The sequence below is a fragment of the Mustela putorius genome, unplaced genomic scaffold (assembly GCF_011764305.1).
Source record: "Mustela putorius furo isolate JIRA1106 unplaced genomic scaffold, ASM1176430v1.1 tig00003834_pilon_pilon_pilon, whole genome shotgun sequence".
In the NCBI taxonomy this organism is placed as follows: domain Eukaryota; kingdom Metazoa; phylum Chordata; class Mammalia; order Carnivora; family Mustelidae; genus Mustela; species Mustela putorius.
In genome coordinates this window covers 100,764,282-100,783,551 of record NW_025421987.1, presented here as the reverse complement: position 1 = coordinate 100,783,551, position 19,270 = coordinate 100,764,282, and the positions used below count along the sequence as shown (strand labels likewise).

Here is a 19,270-nt window from a genome sequence, read left to right as displayed (position 1 = left end):
AAAAAGGAGTTCTGTAGAGGGTTGGGTATGAAATTACAGACTTGCTTGACAAAATACTATTATTATTACAAAGATAACTGTGTTAGACTGCTCAACCCATATATATTATTTTTATAACTGTCTTCCGGGGAAACAGAATCAGTTAATCTCCTGATAAATTTCATTAGAATTTTACTAAATGAATTTGGGTTCAGTGTACACAATAAAATCTCCATCTTTGCCAATAGCACCATTTTTTTTTCCCAGAAAAAAATTTCAATTTGATATGAGAAAAAAAAAAAAAAAAACCCCCACCCATAGGACTGTCAAATAATGTAGTGGCCAAGAGTACATTTTCTGCAGCCCAACTGTCTGAATTCATATCTTAGCTCCGCCCTCTATTAGCAAAAGCTGGCACACAGAAAATATTCAAGAAGTATTTGCTACTATGTTGATAGCATTCTCAGCCACTGAACAAAAAACATTCATTTTTAAAGTTATTTAAGAAAGATTATCATTTTTCATGATCATTATTCTTAATCATTTAAAATTCTTTGCTCTCTGCATTATCCATACTCAAATTTCTGAAGACTAAAACTAAACACACTATTTAAACACATAGAAAAATTCCTTTATAATTTCTTCAAGTCACATTCCAATTTTATCCATCCCTATATACATTAAAGACCTGATACAGTCAAGGTATCACTCCTGCTGCCAGAAGACTTCAATATGATTCCTTTTTTGTTCTCTCTCTCACCTTAAGTATCCTTATTTCCTCTTTTTGTCATGCCACTTCACTCACTCTACTCCTTCCCTTGGTCACACCCTCTGCTGCTCCCTAGGATATCTATAAAATTCAATCAACTTTTTGGCTCAAGTGAAAAAAAAAAATCAATGTTATCCACAATGAGAGAACAGAGAACCAAAGAACTTTCCCAAAACCAAAAGTAGCTTTTCCCAGCTACTGCCATTACTTTTTCTGCTAATACTAGTCCCCTTTCAGCTGAGCTTACACATTCTATGAACATTTTCTACTCACTTTCTCTTACCCCAAAGGATCATCCTAGGCACAAACACAATTTCTGTGTGTGTGTTTCCCCACCTTTCTTTTTCATTGTTCTCTGTTTATTTGTTCTCCCTTCTGGTATTTTCTTTTTCTTAAGAGATTACCATCTTTCTTATCTGTTCCTCTTTTTTTTATCTAAGTTATCTTGCTTTCACTAGATACTACTGCTAAGCATCTTAAAAAATTAAGCACCTGCTTGCACAAACAAGATTCATTTTCCTCTGCCAGTATCCATATAATGCTACAACTTTCAAAATTTAGTTTCCTTTTCCCAAGTAGCCCCATCAAAAGATACTGAATATAAGTGTAGTGGTTAATTTTACTGTCAAGTTGGCTAGGGCATACTAAATACTTGGTCAAACATTATTCCTGATGCTTCTGTGAAGATTTTTTTTTTAGGTGAGATTAATATTTAAATCAGTGGAGTTTGAGTAGATTACCCCTCCATAATACAATTAGACCTCATCCAATCAGCTGAAGGCTTTAACAACAACAACAAAAAGACAGAGCACTTCCAGAGGGAATTCTGTCATCAGACTGCCTTCAGACCTGAAACTATCAATCTTCCCTAGGTCTCCAGCCTATTGGCTCACCTACCCTATAGATTTTGGATTTGCCAGCTTCCACAACTATATGAACCAATTCCCTTAAAATAAATCTTTCTCTACATATATACATACTCCCTATTTTGTCTCTCTGAAGAACTCTAATAATTAAGCAGATGCTATTTATTTATTTATTTATTTTGCAGATACTTCTGTTAAAAAGTTACATTATTCCTCAAGGCCATTTATGACTCTATTATGGACTTCTTGATTGGAAGAATAAAGCTAATTAAACACAATACAGCTACCAATAATCTTAAATCAACAGAATATTAAAGAGCCACATATTTCTTATAGTAATTTTCAGGTTATTAAAAAAGCACCAATCTCCAAAAATTCCCTTTTTAATATAACCCGAAATGAACCTATGCCAATTTAGTGGAGGGGAACTAGAGATTTTATCTAACCTCACTGAGAAACTTTTCTGAGATGGGAAAGAATTTGAGATAAATAATAACCCAGTTTGAGAAATGGATTAGAAAATTCCAAATAAATGGCTACTGCGCTTGTACTTTGCTTCAGGACATATTTTAAAAATCCAAATATTCACAAATAAATGAGACTAAATGGGAAATAATAACCATTATGACTTTTTAAAATAGATCGCACTTTCTAGGTATTGTAATGCTTGGTCAACATTAGAAAACTGCAGAAATGCTTACATTTGAAGCTAACTCCTCTTGATCTAGTTCACATTCTGGTTATTTTAAGAACATATCACTTACCTCACTGACTTCTCTATCTGCCTTTCCACTTCTATTCTGAGCCTCCAAGAGAGTAATATGAGAAGATAGTTTTTCTGAAAGTCACAAAATAAATATCCTTAGATGATTTATGTAGAGTGTTTGAGAAAACAGAGGCATGATTGTGTGTGAGGTTATTTGAGATACATGAAATAATCAAGAGGAAAGAAATAAAATATTTTGTGAAGATAAAAGATTTATGTGGCAAAGAAGTGGCAAGAGAAGATGAGATATAAGACAGAATAGTGAAAATAAGATAGAATGGTTAATTAGTCTGAGTGAGATATATAAATAGTGAAGGGCTTTAAAGGAGAAGGATGCCAGAGCATGTAAGTAGCAGCTATTTCTGTGGCATAATTTGGGCCTTGTAGGGGAATAAATTTGCCTTGGTTTATCCATAATCCTACTCTTTTCATAATATGCATCTTACATTAGTGGTGTGTGGGTGGCTCAGTTGGTTAACCAGCCAAGTCTCGATTTCAGCTCAGATCATGATGTCAGGGTTCTAGGATTGAGCCCTGCACTGGGCTCTGCGCTAAGTGGGGAGTCTGCTTAAGGATCTCTCTCCATCTTCTTTTTCCCTCCCCCCTGCTCACACACACTCTTTCCCTCTCTCTAAACTAAATAAATCTTAAAAATATATATATATACACATTTTACATTAATATAGTCATTAAATGTCTTCAATGTTCTTTCACATATATTCATAAAGACAGCAAATTTTAGCACTAGAAAAGAGCTATCCAATCTCCTTAGTGACCATCTAAGGAAACAAAGAATGACATGACCTACAGCTAGTTCACAGAGAGCTAGGCTCATAATCCGGTCTTCCAAGTTCTACCCCATGTTCTATTTTCATGCACATGCACACACATACTCACACATGAAGGGGACGTAGTACCTTGGAGGATAGAAAACTTACTGATAATATGCCCCCAAGAAGTTTATACTCTTTCAGAGAAGCTAAGACAGATATATTAAAGAGAAAAAAGCACATTTTGTATACTACATCTAGTTGTCTTTACATGACTTACATGGGCTCTCAGGAGTTGACCCCACCTATTCTACAACCTCTTCTGCACTGCCCCTTTTTTGTTCACTCTGCTCCCAAAATACTGGTCTTATTTCTGTCTGCAAACACATCAAGTTTATTCAGACCCCATGGTATCTGCCCTTTTTTTCCTCTGCTTGGAATGCTCTTTGCTTAGCCTGTTCGCATGGCTATTCCCTTTTAATCACAGGTTTCAAGTTAACAGAGAGGCCTACCTTGACCACTCTAAATCTTCTTTCCTCTTCCCCCAGGCATACCTGCACCTATCTATTTGATTTTTATCCTAATACTTATCACTCTCTGAAATGTTCTTATTAATATACCTGCTTATGGCCTATCTTCCCCTCTATTATGTTCAGGGCAGTGTCCGTGGCAGATTACTGTGCATATAATAGATACCATGGAAATCTGCTAAATGAATGAATGACAATTCATGAAACAAATGAATTCAAGACAGTATATAATGTGTTCAGACAGCTCACAAGATTATTTGAAGAGGTACAGTCATAGAAATGGAAGTTTCCATAGAAATAGAAGTACAAAAGGTGAGTTGAATAGAAGATGACACATAAAGCAAAAGTAACCTGAGACCAAACACAAAAACTAGTATGAAAAATCTTAATGCCATTGATCCCTGCAGGAAAAAGCAAACTACAATGAGCTACATGACTGACAGGCATTGTCTGCAAAATTGCAAAGTAAACATCATGGATAAGGTCTCAAAGAAATACTTTAAGTGCTGTTGAATAATGAGCAGAATTTGTGGTGGTGTTTATTTATCAGCAATGGTGGGAATGGTCTAATAAAAATATATAATCCATAGTATTTAGAGTTAAATAGAACTGAAAGATAGTTAAGGTGAAATACTGTCTTTAGAGTTTAAGAAATGGTACAAATTCATTTTCACTCATAGAAGATAAAGCACAATAGTCCAGTTTATCAAGAATAAAATAGATTATTAATGCACTATTAACTACATGTTACTAAATGCACTGAGGTTCTTGTAAGGTAAATGATAAATGGAAGGAAGTATTTTTACCAACTATTCACACACAGTCTACCAGAATAAAATGCTAACTTTACTTCAATCCAACAAAACTTTATTAGGCAGCCACTATTTGCCAGGAACTATACTAGTTCTTGGTAAAAAGTAAAGCAGAGATGAAAAAGAAAAAGGGTTCTTACACTTGAAAGGCTTGTACTTTATCTCTGAAGAGCTTACAGAATAAAATATAAACATTAACAGATGATTTTAATACAATGTTAAAGAAATGCAAGATGTTATAGAGGTACAAAAATTTAACCCAACTAACAGGGATCAGGGTCAAATTCCTGAAAAAGATAATATCCTAGTTAAGGCCTGAAAAATGAGTGAGAATTAGCCTGGCTAAAAGCATAGGGTTCTAAGCGGTATAGAGCATGAGCAAAACCCAAAATGTTTTCTACTTTTGGACTTTTATTTATACCGATCTCTGTTACCTCATCCCCAAAATTTATTACTAGGAATGTCCTTTCTTTTTTCATTTGCCTATTTAAAAATCTGTCTTCTTATTAAGGTCCTATTGAAGCCATGCTCTTGAAAAGACTCCTTGACTACTCCAAAATAAATATAATACAGATATCCTACAGCATTTATAGCCCATAATGCAAAATGCTACACTTACATAAATACTGGTATGGTGCTTTAATTGTTTAGTGTCTATTAATCCTATCTTCAATAACTACCAGCTGTGCTAAAATCTTTATTGTCATAGAATCAGAAAATCTACATGTTATATATGTGATAAAAGTAGAGGCTCATGTGGGTTAAAAACACAGAATTATTGTTTTCATTTATACATACCATTCTCAGCTTTCAGCTCTTCCACTTCTATAGAACTAAAAGCTCTCTTTTCATTCTCTAGTTCTACCACTTGCTTCGGCAAAAAGCCAATCTTCTCCTCAGTGACTGCCTAAATTATAGAAAGACAACAAATTAATGATTCTCAGTGAAAAGCTTCACAGTAATGCCGAGAGAGTCTCTGGCATTTTTGTCTTCTCTAAGTTCTCTACCATGAAAATATATTAAAAATTGCATCTACTTTTCTGCATCTTTAAAGTAATGCTTTTTATCAGAAGACAGAAAATCTTTCATACACACTTCTAGTTCAGTGGCTTTCAAATTTTAAAATGGACCCTGGATTACAAAGAAATCTCAAGTCTGTTGCATAAGAAAAAAGATTTTCAGGTCCATTAAGTAATATTATAAAGTTTAATTAATGGCATTTAATAATAAGGTCACTCTAGTATAGGAGACTAAACATGAAGAGAGACTCCCAAAAAAGAACATGAACAAAAGTTAACATGTAAACTTTAAGAAAGGAAGAAGAGCTGTAACCATTTTTGTTTTTTCCAAGAATAATAAAAATTATATTGTGCTTCATTTATGCATACATATTAGTTTGGTTTTCCTACAACACATCCTTAGTTGTAGGTCATTTTGTATGTTTTCTTCTCCAAGAGGATTATTCTATGCAATTCTTCATAAAAGTGTAGAATTTTTGAGCCTTGAGGGTCTTTATAGCTCATTCTGTCCTAAATCTTCATTTGATGGTTAAAGAAATGACAAGAGATGAGTTTAAGGAATTATGACTTTTATCCTGAAGGTTCTCAGTCTGCAGTACACAGAGCAAGTAAAACACTGATAGAAAAGCCACAGAATGAGAACTTGGAAAATGAGGAGACAGACTTTGGGAGAACCACAGCTGCCAGACTATGAGAAGCAAAATTAAAGCAAGGAGAAAAAACTCTAGCAGAGGGAGCCCTAAATTCTATGTGTAAACTTAGCCCAATCTCTGGCTGAAGAATGAACTATACATTTGCAGGGCTGACTCAAAACAGAAGTGTTAAGGCAAAAATAATTGAGTTTTGAATGCTACCCATGACAGGCCAGAGTTTGTGGTTTGAATCCAATTACTGGCTTCCAAAAAGTAATCAGGACTCTTCAGAGTTTTAGAAAGAAGAGAATCTTATGAACAAAACATTCACAATATTCAGGTTATGATACAGAATCACTCGTCACACCAAGAAACAAGGAAATATCACCTATTTTCAAGAAAAAACATAATCAACAAACACCAAACACAAAATGATGCAGATTTTAGAACTAGAAAAAAAGAATTTTAAAGAAGCTATTATAAGTATGCTCAGGACATAAAGGAAAATATAGTCATAATGAATGAAAAGATAGGAAATCTTAGTAGTATAAACTACAAAAGAATGAGCTACCCAGAAATTCTAGAACTAAAAAACAGAACATCTGAAATGAAATACTCAGTCAGTAGGCTTAATAGTAGAATCTAATGAAAGAAGAAAGTCTTAGTGAACTTTAAGACAGATCAACAGAAATTATCCAATCTTAAGTATGAAAGAAAAAAGAAAGTGAACAGAGCCTCAGCAACTTGTGAAAAAAAATAAAAGGTTCAATATACTTGTAATTGGAGTACCATAGGAGAGCAAGGACATAATGGAGAGAAAAATATTACTTGAAGAAATAATGGCAAAAATTTTCCCCCATATAAGTTTATATATATAAGAAATCCAACAAAAGCTTGGTGAGAAAATTACAAAGAAAACCCCAACTAAGTATGTCACAGACAAAGATAAGGAGAAAAGCCTTAAAATCACGCAAGAAAAAAAAATACTTTATAGGGAGGGGAACAATAATTTGAATAATTGGACCAACTGCTGGGAGAAAAATGCAGGCCAGGAAAGAGTAACACAGAATCTTTAAAGTCCTGAATTCTGTCCATCCAGAATTATATATCTAGTATAAAATATCATTCAGGAATAAAACCAAAATAAAGACATTTTTAGATAAGAGAAAACGAAGAATTTTTTCACCAATAGACTTTCATTACAAAGATACCACAGGGCATTTTAGAGGCCAAAGGAAAATATTATCAGATAGAAATGTGATTATCAGATAGGAAAGTGCATCACAAATAGTAAACATATTGGCAAATATAAAGGTCAACATTTTCCTCTTAAGTTCTTTCAAATACACATGACTGTTTAAAATATAAATGTTAAAATTGTGTTATGGGACTTCTTTCATTAATGTAACATATACAGGACCTACAGCATAAAGAACAGGAAAATGATTTATGATGACAAGGTCTCTACATTTTAGGTGAAATTGTCAAGTAATTACTCTAAGAAGACAGAATAGTTAAAAATGTATATCATACTTCCTAGAACAACCACTTAACATTTTTGTAAAAAGATATAAAAATCCAATAGAAGACTTTAGTTTCTGCCAAACAGAGAATAAAATGGAACAGATTTATCCTCCCACCTGAAACAACCACACACAAAAAAGAAAAAATAATGAAACAATAATTTTCAAAATACTAGGGATCAGGCAACTAAGGAGAGTGATCCCTAAGAGGTGGGAAAGAATGAGGTGAGCCTACACCTGACCAAGCTTAATGCATTAGGCCAATTTCCAGGCTGTGACCCAAGAAGTGAGAACCTAGGCAGAGCCTAGCTGAATCCTTGAGTTGAGGAGGGAAATCAAGGTATGTGAAGTTCAGAAAACGGCACCATACAGGAGAGAGCTGCATACAGAAAAAACCCTGGAGGTCTGCAGACGATCCCCAACAAGTATCTGGTAGGGTACAGAGCAGGACATGGATGTGAGGAAATCATACAAGGCTATCAGAACTATACAAAACCGTCTGAAGAGATTAGAAAACAACACTTGGTGCTTGCACAGGACCTGGAGGAGTGCTTATTCCCACAGCCAAATGTGGAAAACAGACTTTGCAAGGTATCAAGTAGCACACTCAGTGAGGTACCTTATCAAGGAATGACTGACTGAGTACTGATAGAGACCTGCCTAATAAATCAAAGAAGCAAGACCCAAAATGATCAAATTTTTTTCAAGTAACTTAACAGCATCCCATTAATATTTATGTGAATACAAATATACACAGTACCACAGCGTATGGCAACCAATCGAAGAGCATTAGGTATGCACAGAGCAAAATATAAGCAACAATGAAGGGAATAACCAACTGAAACTGACCCAGGACTGACACAGATGTTAGAATTAAAAGATAAGGACTTTACAGACAAGGAAAGATAAATATTGTATGATTAAACTTTTATGTGGAATCTAAAACACAAAATAAAAAAATAAAAAGCAGAAAGAGACCCATAAATACGGTGAAAAAAAAGATGGTAACCAGGGGGGGATGGTAACCAGGAATGGGCAAAATGGGTGAAGGGGAGTGGGAGGTACTGGCTTCCAGTTATGGAATGAGTAAGTTACATGGACGAAAGCAGCAGCTTGGGGAATATAGTAAGGTATTATAATAGCATGTATGGTGAGCTTTGCAAAATGTAAAGAATTGTTGAATCACCAGGTTGTACACTTGAAACTAATGTTAACACTGTGTGTCAACTATATTTCAATGAAATATAACTGGGTGGCTCAGTTCGTTAAGCATCTGACTCTTGGTCAGCTCTGGTCTTGATGTGAGGGTTGCAACTTCAAGCCTGACATGCCCAGCATGGAGCCTACTTAAAATAAATAAATTAATAAATTAATTTAAATAGTTTTAACTGCATTCTGTATATGCTAAAAGATCAAATAAAACCACAGAATATATATTTTTAAAGCCCAAGAACACTTCTAGAGAAGAAAATCTCAATGTTTCAGTTAAATAAAACATGAGATGGGATTAATAACAAATTGGACATTAAGGGAGAAAAGATAAGTGAACCTGAAGACATGAAATAGGAACTAAAATGAAAGAAAAAAAGAATCCAAAACCATTAAAACAGCATCAGTGGGTTCTGGAAAAACTTCAAATAATCTAATAATATATGACTGAATGAAATCCCCAAAGGAGGGGAGAGAATCAGAAGAACTTATTTGACTGGTTTATGGCAGAAAATTTTCCGAACTGATAAAAACTATGAACACAAAGATTTAAAAGGCTCCATGAACTCCAAGCACAAAAAATACGAAGAAAACTACACTAAGGTAAAGCCTAAACCAGTTATAAAAATCCTAAAAGCCAGGGGAAAAAAAAAGAAGAAGACAAGAATGATAGCAGATTTCTTGTCAAAAGCAAAATGCAGGGGAGGAGTCAAGATGGCAGAGAAGTAGCAGGCTGAGACTACATCAGCTAGCAGGAGATCAGCTATATAGCTTCTCTAAAGATTGCAAACACCTGAAAATCCATCGGCAGATCGAACAGAAGAAGAACAGCAATTCTGGAAACAGAAAAACAACCACTTTCTGAAAGGTAGGACCGGTGGCGAAGTGAATCCAAAGCGACAAGAAGATAGACCCAAGGGGGAGGGGCCGGCTCCCCGCAAGCGGTGGAGCAACGGAGCACAAAATCAGGACTTTTAACAGTCTGTTCCGCTTAGGGACATTGCTGCAGAGGCTAAACCGGGGCGAAGCCCAAAGGGGTCAGCATGGCCTCAGGTCCCGCAGGGTCACTGAAGGATCGGGGTGTCTGAGTGTCGCAGAGACTGCGGATATTGGAACGGAAAAGCCAGCTACAGAGACAGAGCCGACAGTAAGATCACAGCTCAGGGTTACCTTGAGCCGGCTGCAGGCTCGCTGAACTCGGAGCGCGGCCGGAGGTCAGGCAGAAGGAAGTTACTGGGTGCTGTTCTCTAAGGGTGCACTGAGGAGTGGGGCCCCGGGCTCTCGGCTCCTCCAGGCCGGAGACCAAGAGGCCGCCATTTGTATTCCCGTCCTCCAGAACTCTAGGGAAAGCGCTCAGGGAACAAAAGCTCCTGAAAGCAAACCCGAGTGGATTACTCAGCCCGGCCCCTGGTAAGGGCGGAGCAATTCCGCCTGGGGCAAAGACACTTGAGAATCACTACACCAGGCCCATCCCCCAGAAGATCAACAAGAAATCCAGCCAAAACCAAGTTCACCTACCAAGGAGTGCGGTTTCAATACCAAGGAGAGCAGCAGAATTCCAGAGGAAGAGAAAGCAAAGCACAGAATTCATGGCTTTCTCCCTGTGATTTTCTATTTTTTTTTTCCCTGTGATTTTTTTTAGTCTTGCAGTTAATTTAATTTTTTTCTTTTTCATTTTTTTTCTCTTCTTCTGCTAAAATTTTTTTTAACTTTTCCCCTTTTCTTCTTTAACGTTTTTTAACTTGTTTATCTAATATATATATTTTTTGCTTTTTGTATTTTTCTTTATTCGTTTTCTTTTTTAAAATTCTTTTCTTTTCTTATTTTCTTTTTTTTTTTCTTTCTTTTTGAACCTCTTTTTATCCCTTTTCTCCCCCCTCACGATTTGGGATCTCTTCTGATTTGGTTAAAGCATACTGTCCTGGGGTTGTTGCCACCCTTTTAGTATTTTACTTGCTCCTTCATATATTCTAATCTGGACAAAATGACAAGGCGGACAAATTCACCACAAAAAAAAGAACAAGAGGCAGTACCGAAGGCTAGGGACCTAATCAATACAGACATTGGTAATATGTCAGATCTAGAGTTCAGAATGACAATTCTCAAGGTTGAAGCCGGGCTCGAAAAAGGCATGGAGGATATTAGAGAAACCCTCTCAGGATATATAAAAGCCCTTTCTGGAGAAATAAAAGAACTAAAATCTAACCAAGTTGAAATGAAAAAAGCTATTAATGAGGTGCAATCAAAAATGGAGGCTCTCACTGCTAGGATAAATGAGGCAGAAGAAAGAATTAGTGATATAGAAGACCAAATGACAGAGAATAAAGAAGCTGAGCAAAAGAGGGACAAACAGCTACTGGACCACCAGAGGAGAATTCGAGACATAAGTGACACCATAAGACGAAACAACATTAGAATAATTGGGATTCCAGAAGAAGAAGAAAGAGAGAGGGGAGCAGAAGGTATACTGGAGAGAATTATTTGGGAGAATTTCCCCAATATGGCAAAGGGAATGAGCATCAAAATTCAGGAGGTTCAGAGAACGCCCCTCAAAATCAGTAAGAATAGGCCCACACCCCGTCACCTAATAGTAAAATTTACAAGTCTCAGTGACAAAGAGAAAATCCTGAAAGCAGCCCGGGAAAAGAAGTCTGTAACATACAATGGTAAAAATATTAGATTGGCAGCTGACTTATCCACAGAGACCTGGCAGGCCAGAAAGAGCTGGCATAATATTTTCTGAGCACTAAACGAGAAAAACATGCAGCCAAAAATACTATATCCAGCTAGGCTATCATTGAAAATAGAAGGAGAGATTAAAAGCTTCCAGGACAAACAACAACTGAAAGAATTTGCAAATACCAAACCAGCTCTACAGGAAATATTGAAAGGGATCCTCTAGGCAAAGAGAGAGCCTACAAGTGGTAGATCAGAACGGAACTGAGACAATATACATTAACAGTCACCTTACAGGCAATACAATGGCACTAAATTCATATCTCTCAATAGTTACCCTGAATGTTAATGGGCTAAATGCCCCAATCAAAAGACACAGGGTATCAGAATGGATAAAAACACAAAACCCATCTATATGTTGCCTACAAGAAACTCATTTTAAGCCCGAAGACACCTCCAGATTTAAAGTGAGGGGGTGGAAAAGAATTTACCATGCTAATGGACATCAGAAGAAAGCAGGAGTGGCAATCCTTATATCAGATCAATTAGATTTTAAGCCAAAGACTATAATAAGAGATGAGGAAGGACACTATATCATACTCAAAGGGTCTGTCCAACAAGAAGATCTAACAATTTTAAATATCTATGCCCCCAATGTGGGAGCAGCCAACTATATAAACCAATTAATAACAAAATCAAAGAAACACATCAACAATAATACAATACTAGTAGGGGACTTTAACACTCCCCTCACTGAAATGGACAGATCATCCAAGCAAAAGATCAGCAAGGAAATAAAGGCCTTAAACGACACACGGGAATAGATGTACATTTCAGATATATTCAGAACATTTCATCCCAAAGCAACAGAATCACATTGCTCTCTAGTGCACATGGAACATTCTCCAGAATAGATCACATTCTCGGTTTTAAATCAGGACTCAACCGGTATCAAAAGATTGGGATCATTCCCTGCATATTTTCAGACCACAATGCTCTGAAGCTAGAACTCAACCACAAAAGGAAGTTTGGAAAGAACCCAAATACATGGAGACTAAACAGCATCCTTCTAAAGAATGAATGGATCAACCGGGAAATTAAAGAAGAATTGAAAAAGATCATAGAAACAAATGATAATGAAAATACAACGGTTCAAAATCTGTGGACACAACAAAGGCAGTCCTGAGAGGGAAATATATAGTGGTACAAGCCTTCCTCAAGAAACAAGAAAGGTCTCAGGTACACAACCTAACCCTACACCTAAAGGAGCTGGAGGAAGAACAAGAAGGAAACCCTAAGCCCAGCAGGAGAAGAGAAATCATAAAGATCAGAGCAGAAATCAATGAAATAGAAACCAAAAAAACAATAGAGCAAATCAACGAAACTAGGATCTGGTTCTTTGAAAGAATTAATAAAATTGATAAACCCCTGGCCAGACTTATCAAAAAGAAAAGAGAAAGGACCCAAATAAATAAAATCATGAATGAAAGAGGAGAGATCACAACTAACACCAAAGAAATACAAACTATTATAAGAATATACTATGAGCAACTCTACGCCAACAAATTTGACAATCTGGAGAAATGAATGCATTCCTAGAAACATATAAACTACCACAACTGAACCAGGAAGAAGTAGAAAGCTTGAACAGACCCATCACCAGTAAGGGGATTGAAACAGTCATTAAAAATCTCCAAACAAACAAAAGCCCAGGGCCAGACGGCTTCCCGGGGGAATTCTACCAAACATTTAAAGAAGTACTAATTCCTATACTCCTGAAACTGTTCCAAAAAATAGCAATGGAAGGAAAACTTCCAAACTCATTTTATGAGGCCAGCATCACCTTGATCCCAAAACCAGACTAGGATCCCATCAAAAAAGAGAGCTATAGACCAATATCCTTGATGAACACAGATGCGAAAATTCTCACCAAAATACTAGCCAATAGGATTCAACAGTACATTAAAAGGATTATTCACCACGACCAAGTGGGATTTATTCCAGGGCTGCAAGGTTGGTTCAACATCCGCAAATCAGTTAATGTGATACAACACATCAATAAAAGAAAGAACAAGAACCATATGATACTCTATAGATGCTGAAAAATATTTGACAAAGTACAGCATCCCTTCCTGATCAAAACTCTTCAAAGTGTAGAGATAGAGGGCACACACCTCAATATCATCAAAGCCATCTATGAAAAACCCACTGTGAATATCGTTCTCAATGCAGAAAAACTGAAAGCTTTTCCGCTAAGGTCAGGAACACGGCAGGGATGTCTATTATCACCACTGCTATTCAACATAGTACTAGGAGTCCTGGCCTCAGCAATCAGGTAACAAAAGGAAATTAAAGGCATCCAAATCTGCAAAGAAGAAGTCAAACTATCAATCTTCACAGATGATATGATACTATATGTGGAAAACCCAAAAGACTCCACTCCAAAACTGCTAGAACTTGTACAGGAATTCAGTAAAGTGTCAGGATATAAAATCAATGCACAGGAATCAGTTGCATTTCTCTACACCAACAACAAGACAGAAGAAAGAGAAATTAAGGAGTCAATCCCATTTACAATTGCACCCCAAACCATAAGATACCTAGGAATAAACCTAACCAAAGAGGCACAGAATCTACACTCAGAAAACTATGAATTACTCATAAAGAAATTGAGGAAGACACAAAGAAATGGAAAAATGTTCCATGCTCCTGGATTGGAAGAATAAATATTGTGAAAATGTCTATGCTACCTAAAGCAATCTACACATTTAATGCAATTCCTATCAAAGTACCATCCATCTTTTTCAAAGAAATGGAACAAATAATTCTAAAATTTATATGGAAACAGAAAAGACCTCGAATAGCCAAAGGGATTTTGAAAAAGAAAGCCAAAGTTGGTGGCATCACAATTCCGGACTTCAAGCTCTATTACAAAGCTGTCATCATCAAGACAGCATGGTACTGGCACAAAAACAGACACATAGATCAATGGAACAGAATAGAGAGCCCAGAAATAGACCCTCAACTCTATGGTCAACTAATCTTTGACAAAGCAGGAAAGAATGTCCAATGGAAAAAAGACAGCCTCTTCAATAAATGGTGTTGGGAAAATTGGACAGCCACATGCAGAAAAATGAAATTGGACCATTTCCTTACAGCACACACAAAAATAGACTCAAAATGGATGAAGGCCCTCAATGTGCGAAAGGAATCCATCAAAATCCTTGAGGAGAACACAGGCAGCAACCTCTTCGACCTCAACCGCAGCAACATCTTCCTAAAAACATTGCCATAGACAAGGGAAGCAAGGACAAAAATGAACTATTGGGATTTCATCAAGATCAAAAGCTTTTGCACAGCAAAGGAAACAGTTAACAAAATCAAAAGACAACTGACAGAATGGGAGAAGATATTTGCAAACAACCTATCAGATAAAGGACTAGTGTCCAGAATCTATAAAGAATTTAGCAAACTCAACACCCAAAGAACAAATAATCCAATCAAGAAATGGGCAGAGGACATGAACAGACATTTCTGCAAAGAAGACATCCAGATGGCCAACAGACACATGAAAAAGTGCTCCACATCACTCGGCATCAGGGAAATACAAATCAAAACCACAATGAGATATCACCTCACACCAGTCAGAATGGCTAAAATCAACAAGTCAGGAAATGACAGATGCTGGCGAGGATGCGGAGAAAAGGGAACCCTCCTACACTCTTGGTGGGAATGCAAGCTGGTGCAGCCACTCTGGAAAACAGCATGGAGTTTCCTCAAATTTTGAAAATAGAACTGCCCTATGACCGAGCAATTGCACTACTGGGTAATTACCCTAAAGATACAAACGTAGTGATCCAAAGGGGCACGTGCACCCGAATGTTTATAGCAGCAATGTCCACAATAGCCAAACTATGGAAAGAACCTAGATGTCCATCAACAGCTGAATGGATCAAGAAGATGTGGTATATATACACAATGGAATACTATGCAGCCATCAAAAGAAATGAAATCTTGCCATTTGCGACAACGTGGATGGAACTAGAGCGTATCATGCTTAGCGAAATGTCAAGCAGAGAAAGACAACTATCATATCATATCCCTGATATGAGGAAGTGGTGATGCAACATGGGGGCTTAAGTGGGTAGGAGAAGAATCAATGAAACAAGATGGGATTGGGAGGGAGACAAACCTAAGTGACTCTTAATCTTACAAAACAAACTCAGGGTTGCTGGGGGGAGGTGGGTTGGGAGAAGGGGGGTGGAGTTATGGACATTGGGGAGGGTATGTGCTTTGGTGAGTGCTGATTCACAGACCTGTACCCCTGGGGATTAAAATACATGTTTATTAAAAAAAAAAAAAAAAAAAAAGCAAAATGCAAGAAAAAAGACAGTAGGGTAGCAGGCTTGAAGCATTGGAAAAAAACAAACAAACAAAAAACGATCAATGTAGATCTCTGTAGTCAGCAAAAATATCTTCAACAATGGAGAGATAAAGATGTCTTGAGACATATAAGAACTCATCACCAGCAGACCTGCACCATCATGCACATGTACACACAGGCACGAACACATATGCAAGTTAAAGGACATCCTTCAGGCAAAAAGAAAACAATATCAGATGGAAATATGAAACTTTACCAGGGTTCAGCATTTTTGAGGCCTTCTACATGTTTTTAGAAGTAAAGTTTTATTGGAAGGCAATCACAACAATTTGTTTACCTTTATGTTTGTTCTTGCTCTATAATGGCAGAGTTGAATAGCTCAAAAAAGACTATATTGGCCCCAAAAGCCCAAATATTTTCTATTCAACCTTTTGCAGAAATAGACTGCCAATCCCTGATCTACCCTAAAGAATAAAAAGTACCAGAAATGGTGACTGTATTGACAGTTAAATATTTTACTGTCTTTAAAAAATAATCGAATAAATAACCACTTAAGTAACCATTTATTTGTACATGTTATACTTTTGTATTTTTTGTTTATAATATATATGTGAGTAAACAATAGTAACATAAATACCAGAAGTGAAGAAATGCAAGGATGTGAGTATAACGTTCTTATTCTATACATGAAGCAGCATAATATTATTTGAAGGTAAACTATGATACAGACTACAATCCATAATGTGACCACTAGAATAACAAAACAAAGAATTTAGCTAATAACCTGCAAGAAGAGAAAAAAAATTATAACAAACACTCACCCTATTTTTTTAAAAAAAGATAAAACAGTTGGTAAGAAAGAAAACAAAAAGAAAGTGAGAGACTTTTTAAAATTAAATCAGTAACGCTCATGTAAATGGTCTGAACACTGCAACTTACAGGGCAGAAACTGACAGACTTGGTAAAAAGCAGAATAAAATTCTGTGCTGCATACAAGCAATGCATTTTAATACAAAAACACAAACAGATTAAAAATAACAGAATGAAAAAAAGATGTATCGTTGACACCAGTAAAAAGAAAAGTCAGGTGCCAGGTTAGATCAGTCAGCTTCTCCCTTTGCCCCTTGCCCTGCCTGTGCTCTCGCTCTCTCACTCTCAAATAAAGAAAATCTTGGGGAAAAAAAAAAGTTCAGTAGCTATATTAATATCAAACAAAAGGACATTTCAAAGCAAAGAGTGTCACAAATGTCATCAGGGATATAAAGAGGGTCATTTCATAATGATAAACGGGTCAGTTAATGAAGAACTAAAATTCCTAAATGTTTAAGCCAAGGTAACAGCTTGAAATTATATGATGTAAAACCTGACAGAACAGGAGAAATAGATAAGTCCACAACTACTGATATTTTAATATTGAGAGAACGAGCAGAAAAATAAGACGTAGTATATTTGAATAACATTATCAACCAACCTTACATGATTGACATTTATAGAACCCTCCAGCCCGTAACAGCAAAGTATTCATTATTTTCAAGTACACAAAGAACAATTGCCAAAAAAGACAACATTCTGGACCATAAAAGTCTCAATCAATTCTAAAAGGTTCAAGTCATGTGAAGTATGTTCTGACCACAAAAGAATTAAAATAAAAATTAGTAATAGAAAGAGTTCTGGGCACATCACCCTCAAATATCTGGAAACTAAATAACCCAAGGCAAAGAAAAAATCAAATAGGAAATCAGTATTCTGAACTAAGTGAAAATGTAAACACAACAGAATTTGTGGGATATGCCAAAGAAGATCATAGGGAGAAATTTATAGTACAAAACACCTATGTCAGAAATACGAAAGTTCTCAAACCAGGGGGCTCAGCCTCAACCTTAAGAAGCTAAGGAAAAAAAAAAAAGAAGAAGAAGAAGAAGCTAAGAAAAGGGGAAATCAAATCCAAAGTAAAAAAAAAAAAAAAAAAGAAAGGAAACAACAAAGATTAAAGTAGATATCAATAAAATAGAAAACAGAAAACAACAGAGAATCAATGAAACCAAAGCTGGTTTTCTGAGATCAGTAAAGTCAGTAAACCTTTGGGCAGTCTAACCTGTGTAAGAAAAAAACACAAATTACAAATATCAGGAATAAAAGAGCTGACATCACCATAGTTCTACAGATATTAAAAGGGATAATAAGGTATTATTGTGGACAGCTTTATTCCTATAAATATGACACTTTAGATAAGTGGACAAATTCCCTAAAAGATATAAAACACCAAGCTCAGTAAAAAAACAAAACAAAACAAACAAACAAAAAACCAGATAACCTGAATAACCATATAGCTACAAATGGAATTAGTAAAGAAAAATGCACCCACAAAGATAACTCTAGGACTAGATGGTTTCATTGGTGAATTTCCACAAAGCATTTAAGGAGAAAATAGTACCCAGTCTACACAAAATATTCCCCAAAAAACTGAAGAGAAAGAATACTTCCCAATTCATTCTAAAGACTAGCATTACTCATACGGCAAAACCAGATAAAGAAATTACAAAAAACTACAACAGACAAACATTCCTTATGCACACAGATGCAAAACTTTAAAACAAAATGTTAACAAATGTAATTCAACAAAATAGAAGGATAATATGTCATTACCAAGTGAGGCTTATCCCTGTAACTCTCATACACTAGTGGTGGGAATGGAAAATGGTACAACCACTTTGCAAACAGTCTGGCAGGATCTTAAAACCTCCCAAAAACCTGTATGATCCAAGCATTGCACTCACAGATATTTACTGAGAACAAAGAGAGCATAGGTCCAAACAAATATTTGTAAAAGAATATTCACAGAGGCTTTATTTATGATCGCCAAAAACTGTCAACAATCCAAATAAACTTTGATCCTTACCTTACACTACACACAAAAATTTATGTTAGGTTGAGACTTAAGTGGGAAAATTAAAAACCATAAAGCTGTGGAAGGACACAAGAGAAAATTCTTCATGACATGGCATTAAGCAAAGGTTTCATAGTTAGGACACAGAAAAATGACATCCATAAAAAACTGATAAATAATAGACTTCATCAAAATTATAAAATGTCTGCTAATTAAAAGACATCATGAAGAATGTGAGTAGGAGGCAAGCTATAGTGTGGAAGAAAACAGTCACCAAACAGATCTGAAAACAAACTGGCATTTAGGATATATAAAGAATCCCTACTATTTGATCCTTAAAAGACAAAGAACTTGATTTTTTATGCAGAGGAATGACTTGAAAAGATACTTCCTCAAAAGAAGACATACAAATGGCTAAGAAACTCAAGAAAAAATGTTCAACACCATT

At 36.0% G+C, this 19,270-nt stretch overlaps 1 protein-coding gene across 4 annotated transcripts in view; it reads right to left on the bottom strand.

Moving 5' to 3' along the window:
- The window catches only part of GOLGB1 (golgin B1), a 116,551-nt gene that overhangs the window by 37,174 nt on the left and 60,107 nt on the right, over positions 1-19,270 (bottom strand). For all 4 annotated transcript variants that reach the window (XM_004745490.3, XM_013052694.2, XM_004745491.3 and 1 more), the window contains 2 exons: positions 5,291-5,399; positions 2,379-2,452 (listed from right to left, as the gene is read on the bottom strand). In XM_004745490.3, coding sequence (XP_004745547.2) covers positions 2,379-2,452; positions 5,291-5,399 — 183 coding nt within the window. The remainder of the gene's footprint in view (positions 1-2,378; positions 2,453-5,290; positions 5,400-19,270) is intronic.